Here is a 15,066-nt window from a genome sequence, read left to right on the forward strand (position 1 = left end):
TGATGCGGCGAAATATTATAAACACCCAATACGATGCTGTGCGGTCTACACCACCGCAATAACGACAAACAGCGTCATTATCTTGAAATGGATTCCATTTGAGTGTTCAGGCCTCCCTAATGAATTGTCCAGTTAGTGTGCACGGCTGTCGATCAAACATTGTTTTGCCCTGGTGAGCTGACAATAATGAAGTCCCTGATGTTTGGCCCGCTCTATGATCTGATAAGAATTAATCTCCGTGTACACGGTCTCAAGGGAGGAGAACATCAGGTGATTAGCCTCTTATTTAAAATGCAGCTTTTCGCTCCCCGGCGTTTAGTCTTATCTTTGAAGTGAAGTGAGCGTGTTAAATGAAGTAGCCGGCAGCATATAGCGCTGCGCTCTGCCTCTTTGATATCAATTCTTAGCAGACTTCAGAGGCCAATGATTAATTAGAGTTTTCTTAAAATAAAAGTGCAGCACATGCACAAGACAATGCATGACCACAGTCATCTTCTTTGTATTGGCCAATGAGAACTCCATACGCAGCCTCCAGACTCTGCAGGGGGTGTGCAATGGATGGGGATTAAGGTTCTAAACACAGATGGCTTTCGTATGTTGTTTGGCTACAAAGATATGGGGGCGGCGCTTGGGTTGCCACGGGAGACGGCATCTCACTGAAGATACAGACTGCTGGCTGGCTGGCTCATGAATACAACGCAATGAGGTGTAACGGCGCCTCTGCGTGTGCGAATGAGCTGGAGTACAGGAGACAACCCCCTCCCCTCAAGCTTATTATTCAATCACAAAACAGAAACAAATCCTCTTGGCACTTTAAGCAAGCACCCCCTCGATACAACCCGCCAGCCGCTCACCACACATACACAAATCCGCCATATCATCAGCAAATGAAACTAGTCTCCATCCCCCACATCCATACATAGGCCACCTCACATGCGCTTTATCAAGAAAAGTGAGTATCAGCTCACTTTTTTTCAGCATTCCTCGCTAAATCCTTAACTAAAATATCCTGGTTGAACAAATCTTTAAATGTGTGTTTAAACATTACGAGCAAGCTATTATTGACTGGGTACTCGCATGATAAGCGGAATCAAATTGTAATACTGTGTTTCTGAAAATAGTGGCCTGGGAATTTATTTACTAAATGCAGATGGGAAATTTTTCTATAGAGCTCGTGCACCTATGTCATAAAATCACGTGACTGGCCATATTGCCGTTCAAACAAAACATTGTTGCAAGTTAATTCTGTTGAGACGAAACGAAAATGTGTCTTATAGCACGACACCCAGACTTTTGTCTGATACCGTTCAACATTTAGAAGGTGATAATAAATGAAGGTACCTGGAAAAACGAGAGACACTTGGCATAGGGGACCCATATTTAATGCCGAAGTCAATGTTTTCGCCGATAAGAAAGTGGACTGTTAATTTGCTTCCGCTTGTCTCGGACAACTGGATCTGCACATGGATCTGGTGAGTAAGTCGTTGAGATTCACACGGAAGAGGTTGAAAGCGTATAAAACTCTGGACGCATACAAATACTTTGTTGCTGGATCTGTTCTCAATCAGGAATAAATCCCACATAGTGATAGACCGACTCGGATTTTTCTCGATACAAATACTAATATTTAAATTAATGACCCCCAGTTTTACACAAACTCGCATTCATTAACTATGATTGGGGGAAAAAAATTAGAACAGGGAATCGTGCCCTCCGTACACGGAAGTGAATTGAGGCCACGCGTTAACCTCAATCCGTAAACCTCTCTGCGATAGACGTTTTTTTTATAAAACATGCATTGTTCTCAAATGAGTCAACTTCGCAAGATAAATACTTCTTGGTTACTTGAGATTGAGAAGAATAATTCCTATCTGAAATGAAATAATCGCTACACAGGCGTATGTATTTCGTTGAGCACCATCCATAATGTTTAATTGCCGAAATCCATTGACCTTTTCTGTTTTTTTCAGCTGGTATTCCATAGAAGGATACTGTATCTTTGAAGAACTGTGTCGTCTATTATGACAACCAACAGCACAGCAGGTCTCGTGCAATTTAAAAAATCTGCTCCGGTTCAACGGCTCCCGCACTGCAGAGCAGCTAGGCTTGACCGGCAATATGGTGCCGTGCAAACTGAAGTCACATGCACGAGCACTATAGGCGGGGCAGCCTTTATTCAAAAGCATTTTTGGATCATAGTAAACAAGTGAATAACTGGAATTGAAATTGCGATAAAATTGACAGAGTGGATGACCTTTAAAATGTATCTTCCTCTTACATCCACAAATATACAGTAAAAGTCAATACCCTTCCTAATATTGTTATGTTATACATCAACAATATTGTAATAAGCAATATCCATCTGCAAATATACAAATATTTCCAGGTGTTTAAGATGAAAATATGTTCGATGTGTATTGAAGTTCTTGTTTTTTTATTTTTTATTCATGTTAAGTAAAGACAGGTTGTTGAGGGATTCAGCTTCAGAGCCATACAGAAAAACGGAAAAACTGTAAGTATAAATTTAGGGGTGCTTAACATTATGTCGCTAATCAGTCGCTCACCGTGCCGCCAGATTGATTCTTTCTTAAACCAAAAATCCATCTGGTGTATGCCAAATAATCACAAGCAGTGAACTGAGCGGATCACGGAAACAAACACCAAAGAGACCTGAACAGAAATATTTTGTATTTACCATTCTCATCATTAAGCCTATTTCAGATGACCGGTTGCAAATGTTTGTTCAAATGTTCTCCAAGGAGCAGCTAAATATGCAAAGTTGTGGGAAAAAAAATAAGAACAATATGCCGTTTTGTGCTTGTGCATGGCATCAGCCTCTTCAGCATCTTCCTTCAAAGAGTGCAACATCACACTATGCGAACACCCACGGGAACAACCGGCAATGTGCACCTTACGCTTAACTGCTGGCTAAAGTGCTTTAATGGTGTGCAAGCATGATGACGTTAGACACCGGAAAAGTCAACACTAATGTAATGCCAGCATCTTTTTGTGCTAAGGTTTCTGCTGCGATGGCAGAGGTGGTGGCTGGGGGTGGGCGTGGAGGGGCAGATGGATCTACCATATGGCCGACACCCCGCCTCCTCGTGATTTTGACTTTGACTATAAAGCACATCACAAGCGTCAAGCTGGTGGCGCATCAGCGCCTCGCAGCTTCCACAGTTGCAGATGATACCGACCGAAAGTGATGTGCGACTCTTAACGGCGCCAACAAAACAGCACTCAGAAGCTTTTAGAGCATGTGGTGACAATGGCCTGAGAGAGCATCCGTGCAATTCTAAAAACAATTCAAACCTCAGAGGGACAGTTACTTAAATTTAATAATTGACTATTTCAGTCACGAGGGTGTCAGTGCACCCTCCAGAATCCTAATGGTACCTCCCATCTGTTCATCTTCTGCCATGAACCAGGAAGAAAACTTGCCAACTAACAAACAGATGGACAACCAACCACTCATACAATTTTTTGGGGGGCGGATGTTTTATACCTTTACACACTTTTATAAGGTAGCATAGTTTTTCCAAAACATCAACTCTACCTACATTTACATGATATGACAGATTTTCACATCGATTTTTTTTTTATTGGGGCTGTCTTTGTTATGGGCACGGATGAGCTCGAGCCGATCCCATCTGACTGTAGGCAAGAAACTCACATTCTACTTTGGGAAAATCTTATGAAGCGACACAAAGCAGAAAAAAGAATAAAGATTGTATGAATGGGAACGGGTGGATCCGCAGGTTATTGTCCCAAATTGTTCTGCCAGTGGCGGCACGTTGGGCGACTGCTTAGCGCGTCTGGCTCACAATTATGTTATACTCTATGTCACCGGCATTAATAGTTGAACAGTTTGCAGCAAATAATCATTTTTGGCCCAATAAAGTGAAATGTAATCCCATGCCACACACCTGATTATCTCTCACGAACCACTACTGTGATGTGGTAATGACTGTTCTAGACTATATTGTCCTTTTACATGGACATCTTTTACAGTTGTCCTAGAGTCTTTCATGTGTCCTCCATGCCAGGTAGCCAAGTGGTATATGCCTCTTCCTTTCATGCATAATGCGCGCGTTTGATTCCCTGCCAGGGCTTTAATACCTAGAAATTACAGGTCAATAAAAAACGAGGGGGTTACGTCAGGAAGGGCATAAGGCGGAACTACGGTGCCAAACACACCATGCAGGTGATTTGCTGATGGGCCGAGCCGAAAGTGACACACTTATACACTTCTTGTATCGTAGCAAGCATTGCACAACCTCATATAAAATGTAATATTTTGTCATGCCCTCTAATAGACGCTATGCCCCAATGACTTGCCGGGTTCGTCATTGTACCTCCCTCCCTCAAGTAATCAGGATAAAAAGGATGTAATAATCTTCATTTATGTTCCACATAAATTTAACAGGGATGAGAGTGTTAACTGCTGAGCCTATTTGAGCTCTGTTGCTAACCAAAACAGCAGCACTTCACCAAAGCGCGTAAACCGTCTCTTGGAGTAAATAAAGTGTAGGAATTTATTACATGTATTAAATATGATTTTAGGTTATTCAACAACAATTCCAGAAATTATCTGACATGATCACTCCAGAGTGTTGTGTGCGGCCATGTTTACTGTATGTTCCAGAGTGCTATGCCACCATATATTTTGTTCCTGCAAGTCTGCGTCGATTCTTCCCATTTCTTTGTACACGTATTCCTGTCTAAGATAACGCGTTTTACCATGTTTTAAACTCCACTTTCAGTTGACATGAATTGTAGTTGGAACAGTAATATTGTTTAATATTATTCCAAAAAGGGTGAATGGTTGTTTCTTTATATGTGCCCTGAAATTGGCCGGCTACCATTTCAGAGTGTACCCCACCACTCGCCCAGAGTCGGCTGGGATAGCCTCCAGCGTGCCTACGACCCTAGTGAGGATAAGTAGTACGGAAAATAATCCATCAATCCATCTTCTCCCAAAAGCCCGAAGTCTTTGCCAAACTACAGTCTAGTCGATGTACCACACATGAACCGAGACAGCAAAGCAGACACGCGGTCAATGTGATCCAACAAAAAAACAGCGACTAAAAAGAACCACAAGTTCTAAGTACCATACACGCAGCATCTATAGAGCAAATTTAAACTCCCTTTCCGATCTCTCGAATACTTAGAGCCCTCCAGCAAATATTGGTGAGGTGAGAGAAAAGGAAGGCTAACGAACAACCTTTCCTTTTCTGCGTTAAATTCTATACGTACAGACAATCTCATTTTTATTTTCATTGGTGGCCTTTATCCTCTTACCTTCAGAATTTTGTAGCACAGCCATTACTGCAAATCTTATCATTTTGGTCAAGTAAGGACATAAGCATAAACCAAAGTCCCGTACTTCTTTTATAGCCTCTGCTCTTTGTCGATTAACAGTAGAAACGCACATCTCCTGGACATTTCAATTAGAGCGGACACGAGGACGCACACGTGCAAAATCGGAGTTTCAAAATGTGTCTCGAGGCCATCGCACATCCGTCCTCTCCTTTCCACCCTAATGCCTTTAATTGTTTTAATCTAATTAGTGGAAGGCTGCTTTGTAAGTGAGTACATTGTCCTGAGAGTTTGTCAGAAGATTGGCAATAATCTCATGCATGGGTGTGTGTAAGTGACTTTTTGTCTCGTGATCCTCTCTGGACAATTGCTGACCCCGGTTTCAATCCCGTAATCCCGTTCAATCCCTCATCCCAGGGCAGATTATTCATCAATGTGTCTGTGTGAATAGATGACAACACTTACGTGGTTACCGCCGCCCTCTCCTCCAGGTTCAATCAGATATGTGTGATTGCCATCGAAAAACATCCCACTAAAAGAGAGTTGAAGGAGATAACGTGAGCACAAATAGCTAAAATTGGATTCATTAGTTAATCACGACACGTTTGAAGATATTTGTCTGTAGTTCACCATGTGCCGATAAAAAGCTATTAGCAAGAAATGTCCGCCCTGGTAGCAAGCACCCATATTTAGCTGCCTGTGTGTACATTGACTGCTTGTACAGTTAAGGTATGAAAAAGTGAGTGAGCTTGATCAATATGCATTTCTAACAGAATACTTTAATTCAATGAATAGGAAGTGCAATGGAACAACTTTGGCCTTAGGGAACATGGAGGGTGTTATGAACAGTTCAAAATAGCAGACAGGGAAAGCACAAAACCTTCATGGTGATGGTAGAAAACAAAGAGTCATGAAAAGCCTACGAGAACAGAAAAAAATATGTTTGGTTAGTGGTACATGTGTTGTGACTCCCACTTAACACAAGTTTCAATGTGATTGATTCTGAGCAGTTATGAAATGATTTGTATTGGTCTGATTTTTTTAATAGCACACAAATCTGGCATTCGAACAGGGGTGACCAGACTTTTTTTATATCACTCTGTGTCCTTCACTCATCTTCCATTCCGCTTATCCTCACAAAGGGTTGCGGGTGTGCTGGATCCTGTCCCAGTTGACTACGGGCAAAAGGCGGGGTACACCTTGAACACCATGACACCCCAGGCAATTGCAGCAATCATGATGTTTGCACATAATGCACTCACAATCCTCCCTAAGGGCAATTTAGAGTCTTTAATTAACCTACCATGCATGTTTTTGTGATGTGGGAGGAAACCGGAGTGCCCGGTGTCATGATCCTGCTGCTCCAGCACGAGCTGTGCGGGTGTCCGCGCAGGTGCGATGATTGGAAGGTGCACACCTGCGCCTCATGCAGCCTCATTATGCTGTGGATTTATATGACCGCGATGACAACTGGCCGGCGCCAGTTCGTTGATCTTCATGTCCCGTTCGTGTGCTACGGTATCCCTGATCGAACCTCTGTGTACCGACCTTCGTCCGTTCTCCGACCAACCTTGTAAGCCTGACTCCTTCGTTACTTCTGCCTGCTTTGATTGTTCTCCTGTGTACCGACTCCTGCCTGTCCGTTCACCTCCTCTCTTCGCCCGACGTCCCAATTACCGCTGCTGCACCGGACTGCCTGCTCGATCCCCTACCTCTGCATGGAATAAACGTGTCTCCTTGAACTACCTTGCATCTCCCGAGTCCTGCATTTGGGTCCTACTCTCATTCCGATGGGACGTGACACCCGGAGAAAACCCAAGCAGGCACAGGGAGAACATGCAAACTCCACACAGGCGAGGCCGGGATTTAAACCCCAATTCTCAGAACTGTGAGGCAGACGCTCTAACCGGTCGGTCACTACGGCTTCTTTCTGTGGTTTTGAAGATGATAAAGTTGAAGAATACCAAAGTGGAATATGATCCTCTGTTGTTGTTTTTTTCCTGAATGAATCCTTCATGTGAAAAGTTTTGACACCCCACCTTGAAGATGCAACTGTTGGCTTTTATTGAGTCAGAAAGTCACAGATGTCAAACACTTGAGCGTCCTCAAATGTGTGACGTATGCCTTGTCCATGTTCACTCGGGTCCTTTTAATAAGTCACAGATCAATTTCTCATTGAGCAGCTGCGAGGTCATAAGCACGTGAGCCCCGGAAGTGGCCACGCCGTGTCCGTTAATTAACTTTATCTGAAGCTTTTAGGAGATTGGCTGTGTCAAGTTCCAAAGTCAGGAAGGGTGAAGTCATACACACACTTTGTCTCTTTTTTTGGCCGCCTTTTAATCCTCAATGTGTAGCAACAAGAACTAAAATAATGATCTAATATGTATTTAATTATCCATTCATTCACTCAATTGATTCGTCTTAAATGGAGCTGAAGGTTTTGGTAGAGACTAAAATTTGGGTGTGTGCACAAAATGCCTTTGTGCATTTTTCTTGCTCTTTTAGCTTATAGAAAATCTGTTTTTGTTACGTGTATTGGCGTTCTGAGAAGGAACACGATCTGATGGCAAACGATCTTCATCTGAGATGGGCGCATTATCTGTCTCTTAAGAGCTATTATTGCAGTGGAGGCTTAAATTTCTGTGAGAGGATACAACAAAGAGGGGAGAGAGCAGATGTACAGTATATTATGGTAAATACCTGACGCAGCTGACAGGAACTACTTCTCTGACACGGCTGTGTTGGCCATGCATGCACGTACACACACGCAAGCTTCTGTTCTAAAGGGACCACCGCTTAAAAAGTCAACATTAGAATGCCAGAGCTTGGACACAGAACAACAGACCTTTTTAAACTCTTACATCCACTGAAAAGGGACTTGTATTTTACTTTAAGTATTTCCAAAATACAGTACAACTAGACAGTCGTGTGTCCTGGCTGGTCCAGAAATATCATAGCACACCAAAGTAGGCGATCCTAGATCATTATGAATAATACAGAAATGCTGCTCTCCTTGTTATAAGTGCTCCAAATTATTCATACGCTGGCATGTTGTTAGAATTAAAGTTACATATTTTTACTTCTAATTGATCCATTTTCTGTCCCGCTTCTCCTCACTAGGGTCGCGGGCATGCCGGAGCCGATACCAGCAGTCTTTGGACGAAAGTACTGTACGCCCGCGTTACACCCTGGTCTGGTCAGCAGCCAATCCAAGGAGCCGCCCCTATTTTTACTTAAAACCGTTAAAGGCACAGCAATTCAACAGCAATGCACAGAAAGAGAGAAAAAAAAAAAAGATCTAATCACATCAAATGTGTGATTTGCTTGGGTGACAACGTTATTGAATAATGCAAATATTGTTAAAAGTCAAAGCTTAATTAGGCTTGCTCAGCATTTGCACGAGCTATAATTAGAAGTTTTTTTTTTCTTCCCGGAATGAATGAGTTGACGTTCCAATGAAGAGTTCAAAATTTGAATCTGCTGCACAGAAATGCAGTTTACATGACATATTATCAAGACACGAGTATGTTAAAAACAAAGATAATGTCATGTGCACTAATTTATTATTGTTTTTACATGGTGAGAATTCAATATGAAAATGCCCATGAAGGTGCCATTGAAACATAATTTAACATGCATCATTCAAGATGGAAAACCCTCACACTTGTAATGAATCACACCATGAATATGTATATTTTTGTGTATTTATACACCAATCCAGGTCTCTTTGAAAGCACAACACCAGCTTTAAGTGTTGATTAAAACAGCTCCAAAAACAAGGGATCATTATGAGATGTGCGGTCTTACATTTACAGCGAGTCAGAATCACTTGCTTTGGAGTATCTGCTGATATCGAGTACCGACCAGATACCTCGGCAATGAATTAAGCAGAACAAAAGAGAGCGCATCCAAATTGTTTCCGTTTTATGGCTAGAAGTCTTGTGTAGCAGTTGCTCAAAGACCGCAACTCACCGCAAAAAACGCCTCGCCCCATCTGCAGCTGAACAAAGAAACGCTCCTGGCCACTAATTGAGGAAAAACATTTATTGCACCCATTTCAAATTGCTCATCCACACATTGCTTTTCTTTTTTTCTAGTGAGCTGAATTATGTAGGATTTCAGACAAGTGATACATGAAAATGTATTCACATGAAAAAGCTTCACAATTTCTTGAAGTCACATTACAGTATTGTCTGACACAAATATAGTTGTGAGGAAGGACATGAGGACAGTGGGTGTTAGAGAAGAAGATGCATGAGATAGGCTTAGATGGAAAAAGATGACACGCTGTGGTGACCCCAAACGGGACAAGCCGAAAGGAAAAGAAGAAGAAGAAGAGTCTCTCTCTGGAGACCAACTATATACAGTATTATTATGAATGATGGTCTCTCTCTATGTCCCCTGCGACTGGCTGGCAACCAGTTCAGGATGTTCCCTCCGCCCTCCCCAATGATAACCAGGATAGGCACGAAACTTGTAAGGATAAGCAGCTAAAAAATGGATGGCTGGATGGATGGATGGAATGATTACTTTACACTCAAGCTATGAGTCCTATTATGTTGTCTTTCCATTATGATCCAAAGCTGACAAAAGAAGCAGATTTCAATGAGTGTCAGTTGTTTTCTGTGGTAGACGCAAATATTTGTACACTAATATTGAAGTGCTTTTATCGCTGACTGTATGTAGAACGCATGCATTGATAATTATTGTTAAGAAAACTTTGACTGGAGGACACGGTTTTAATGCATTACACGTATCGTTGCCGCCCTTTACAAAGCGTACTGACCAGAGATGCCTAGGTGGGGCCGCTGGCTTTAAAATGTTAAGACCAAGCAGAGGCCACTGAAATGAAATCATGGATGGGAACATGACTCAGCAGCATGCACCCTCACTTACGTATATAAATAAACACGTGTACTGTATTTCATTTACTTACTGTAGGCCATGACAAGTCGACAGCGCTGCGAAGGAGTGAGGAATGTTTCTGACTTTCCCCTGGTAGTAGCAGTGCTCTCCTCCCTGTCAACACACACGTGCACACATATACAGTACACACAAATACACACCCACAAGATTATCCACCTGCTGAAAGCCTAAAACACATCATTGGTGAATGTTCAGGGTTAGCAAGCACAATCAGAACATTTTTATACTTGTTTCACAAAATTGTATCAATTTTAAATATATCCTCACGGGACCCTCACTGGTCGGCCAAAGTGGGACTAGCAAAACTCGGTACATTAATACAGCATGACGTATCTTATTTATTTTTTTTGTGTATTTTTTGAGGTTGGGAGGGTCATGGTAGATGAATCAGATACGCCAGATGATGTCTGTAGTGCAGATGTGTGCTGTTGTCATGGGCTTTTGTATTGCAATTACGACATGATAGTGGTGGTGGGAGGTGGATTAAATCATGTAAAGGTCTCCACTGAAGGCCCAAATATCAAATGCACACCCTGCCCCAGTTTCCTATGTACAGTATCATGAATGTGTGTACTGCTGTATTGCATGTACAGTATACGCGTGCCGTTCCTCTTTTCCCTCGCAACTTCAGCACATCTTCTTTCTGTTTACTTGACAACCTCTCTGTACGTGCGCACCTACAAGTACACACATTCAGTTTGCAAAGAAGTAAGTGTGTGTGGTCTAAGTGCTCTGCAGGGCCATCTTTTCCTCGCTGCTTTCTCGCTGGCTAACAACCATTAGGAAGGGAGGAAGCCGGACTCCCAGAGGAAACTCAGCTTTTACCAGGATCGATAACCGCCGTGATGCTGCGCATAGCGACACTCGGCATTGCAATACGCCCGGCTGATTTACGCCGTTAAAAGCATGCAGGGCAGGCGGGGACTTTAAAACTTTGTGCCCAACACCACATTCCCAAACAGTGACTCTGCGGATGCAAGAATGCTGTACTCCTTCAGTCACAATAACCACATGCATTCTTTGACCAAATGAGTGAATTTTCTTCCGTCTCTAAACGACTTCTAGCTGTACAGGGAAGTGCATGGAAAATTTTGTGTAGTGTAGTGAGGCTTTCTGGAGACGGAGCGACATCAAAAATGTCAGATGTGACCTTTTCTCTGCTTTGACGTGTAGCTGCAGGGTAAACACGGGAGTAATTAAGTACAATTGATTGTGGCCCCGTTCCCTTTAGGAGGGGGAAAAGACAAATAATGTACATGCTGGCTCTTTCGCAGGGTTCTTTTTTTTTGCTTAATAGAGACAAACAATATTTTCTGGAGCCAAATAAAATCAACCCTTACAAAATACAGTATGATGTGCATTTACATTTGGTTACTGTATTATCGCTTGTTTTGTCGCATTTGGGCCCAACTGAGATCAAATAACAGAAACGGTTATAAAATTATGAGAAAAAAAACTGTCTAAAGGTTTACCGTAAAATATAAAAAGTCATATATAAAATTGAAAGTAATATTGCGATCATAAAATTCAACAATGTTAGAGTGGGAATTTGAACAATGTAATGTCAACCCAACTATCCGAGACCTGCATCCACTGTCTCAACCCGGAGATTAATTTTACTATTATCGACTCATATGATTAAATAATTGTGAAAAACATTCTGGTGGGTGATGAACAAAAGAGGTGATTTTGAATATTTTATTTCCCAGAAACGGACAAAACTTTGTATAATCCAATTAAATACTGATGATGGCGCTCATCCCAATACCAGCGTCACTGTGATTTGACGAGCCATCGCGCTCCAAAATCTGCACGGTTGAGCACAAAAATCACGCGCGTAGGATTTGTAGAGTACAAAAATAGATATTGAAAGACGTCACTTATTTTGTGTAGTCTTGACATTAATTTACGTGTTTATTTAATAAATGTTGTTAACAAAACAAGCCTGCTCCTAAACAATCAGTATTCACCCAGTAACAGGAAATGCAAGTTAACCATTCTGAGCATGTTCGGAAGTTAGGCGAAAAGCGCAAATTCAGAGCTGCTTCACACACTACCGCTGTAAATTACGCTAGATTATAACAATACATCACGATTGCCAACAGGAATGTTTGTTACAATGTATCGCTAGCTTGTTGCCACTAACGTCGATTATGTTGAACTAAACTTTAAAACATTGCGGGTAAGAGACCGTTCGTGTTTATTCCTTGACAGGCCAGTGCATTTAACTTTTCTTCAGATAAAGTTTGTCAGACCAAGAATTTTTATTGCAGAAAAATTTTAAGTAGCGTTTTACATCATGTTCTACTAATATCAGTTGAAATTGGAAATGATCATTTCTGAGTTTGAAATTGTTGTTTTCTATTTTAGTTATGTATTTCTTTATTTTATTTTGAATTTACAGTGATGTTATATTAATCCAGGAAGTTATTTTAAGGTCTTGAGAGTCCATCCCTAATCACAGCCGCAACTTTATCTGCGAGAATGACTGACCACACCCGTACATTTTCCAAATGTGAGTGACTGTAATACAGTACACATTTATCCTCATAATATTACAGTTTTATATATTAAGTTTTCTTCTATTTCTTTTCAGATTATGACTATTTAAGAAAATTATGCCTTTACTCCTGTAATATTGACTTCATTCTCCTGAAATTGTGATTTTCTCTCTTGATTAAAATCCCCTTTTTCTTATTATAATAATATTAATTTGTCTGTATAAATGCACTTAATATTGAATGAACGATCTCAATGTGCTACTATAAAAAGTCAATATTAAAAGCAAAGCTACAGTAGTACAAACAAATATAATTCATTCATAAAACAGCATGGTATAAAATGATTACATCATTTGATCCATTCTTACAGTATCACATATTGTACTAATTTGCATTTGAGCAAAGTGGCTCCTAATCTATCTTGAAAGTACTACTTACAGGATGTAACAGTGGCTCAGCGGGTTTCCGCCAACAGATAGTCAGATTGTTGGCGATTATCAGTTTTAACCTCATGTTCGTCGAAGTTTTATGTGTCAGATACTGAAACCTCATCCAACATGAAAAAGACTGTCTGACAAATAATTATCAATAAACATTAAATGGCCCAGAGAGGGAGAAGAACACGCATCTTCACTGCATCCAATTTAGGAAAATAGGCCTATTGAGAACTCATACAACGGCCCCTTGAGAATTGACAACAACACACATTTTGACTTAGAATAGCGTAGAAGAAGAATGATTAGCAGAATCTTACAGCAGTGACGACTGTCTTCCCTTTCTCTGACAAATGCTTTTCCACGTACTCTGAAGACAGCAGATCACTGGATGAGAGAAGACAGGAGGGGATGGGGGGAGGAAAATGTCAGAAAATGTGTGATCTTCATTCAAATGTCACTCTATGGTACATGTGTTGTTATACTGTATTTTATGGAAGGAAGTATTCTCTCGGAGCCTTTCAAATCATAGGTTTGGCTAATTATGATTGGCGAACAGGGACGAGGCTATTTCCAGAACGCAAACACAATTAAACAAATGTGTGTGCCTTTGCGTCGATGTGTGTGCGCGCGCGCGCGTGTGTGTGTGTGTGTGTGTGTGTGTGTGTGTGTGTGTGTGGTGTGTGTGTGTGGTGTGTGTGTGTGTGTGTGTGTGTGTGTGTGAGTTTAGCATTGCACTGAAGGACGAATAGAGGTTGCAGCAAGAAACGGGAACGCTGGCAGAATAGGAAGGGAAGAGGAAAGAAACTGAGAGGGTCAGTAAGAGGAGGACTCTGAAACCAGTCTGCTGTGGGTGCGTGTGTGTGTTGGAGTGCTTTTTCAATCATATACGAAGGAGATACTCATCCACTCCTTCCTTAACGTAAGGCAAAGATGTATGGCTATAAAGGACGTTTGTACAATACCTGAAGCAGTTAAATGTGCTGCACTATGTTGCAGTGATAAAGTATAAAAAAAACACCCAATAAAAACGGGGATTCAGTAATTTTGGAATAAAATGGTCTTGGAAATGGCTATTTTAAATGGATATAAAACAGCTCAACTGAAAGGGTTAACAATGACATCCACAGTCAGAAGTTGGACAATTTTGAGGTCAACTTAAATTTTTGGGGGGGGAGTCGAACAAAACTTGCAAATCATGGGATAGAGCTCTGTGCGTATCTAAAGATTTTTTGTTTGGACTTCTTATGGTAATGCCACAGAGCGCGACCCATGATGGAAAAGGAAAAGTAAAATTATCACAATAGAACCAGAAATGGAACTAATTACTGGAAGACATTGAAAAGGGTCTGGCTGCTCAAAACAATTCAAGCAATACCATTCACTATAAAATATCTTATTCGGCGGCTGGATCAGCTGGTAAAGCGTTGGCCTCACAGTTCTGAGGTCCCGGGTTCAATCCTGTGTGGAGTTTGCATGTTCTCCTCACGCCTGCGTGGGTTTTCTCCGGACACTGTGGTTTCCTCCCACATCCCAAAAACAAGCAACATTAATTGGACACTCTAAAATACCCCTAGGTGTGATTGTGAGTGTGGCTCTTTGTTTCTATGTGCCCTGTGATTGGCTGGGAACCAGTTCAGAGTGTACCCTGCCTCATGACTGTTGAGAACTGGGATAGGCTTCAGCACTCCCCGCACCCCTTGTGAGGATAAGGGGCAAAGAAAATGGATGGATGCATATCTTATTAATTCCTGAAAGACCTATACAACCCCACTAGGTGACAGTATCCCTCTGAAAACCCCCTTCATGTTTCGGTTCTGTATAGTTTTAGTTTTATCCAGTACTTTTTCAACGCGTATGCCACTAAGAAACAAAATATTACCAAA

At 41.5% G+C, this 15,066-nt stretch overlaps 1 protein-coding gene across 7 annotated transcripts in view; it reads right to left on the minus strand.

Moving 5' to 3' along the window:
* Positions 1 to 15,066, minus strand: part of adam22 (ADAM metallopeptidase domain 22) — a 68,132-nt gene that overhangs the window by 29,618 nt on the left and 23,448 nt on the right. For 5 of the 7 annotated variants that reach the window (XR_009794901.1, XR_009794902.1, XM_061819125.1 and 2 more), the window contains exons 4-6: positions 13,501 to 13,567; positions 10,256 to 10,338; positions 5,785 to 5,851 (exon numbers count right to left, since the gene is read on the minus strand). Coding sequence is in view for 5 of the 7 variants with exons in the window: in XM_061819125.1 (XP_061675109.1) it covers positions 5,785 to 5,851; positions 10,256 to 10,338; positions 13,501 to 13,567 (217 nt within the window). In the remaining 2 variants the exon portion in view is untranslated. Of the gene's footprint in view, positions 1 to 5,784; positions 5,852 to 6,199; positions 6,239 to 6,622; positions 6,721 to 10,255; positions 10,339 to 13,500; positions 13,568 to 15,066 lie in introns of those variants that run through there. The other 2 variants (XM_061819126.1, XM_061819127.1) reach the window with 2 other exon arrangements.

This window comes from Syngnathoides biaculeatus, chromosome 5, assembly GCF_019802595.1.
Source record: "Syngnathoides biaculeatus isolate LvHL_M chromosome 5, ASM1980259v1, whole genome shotgun sequence".
Classification (NCBI taxonomy): Eukaryota; Metazoa; Chordata; class Actinopteri; order Syngnathiformes; family Syngnathidae; genus Syngnathoides; species Syngnathoides biaculeatus.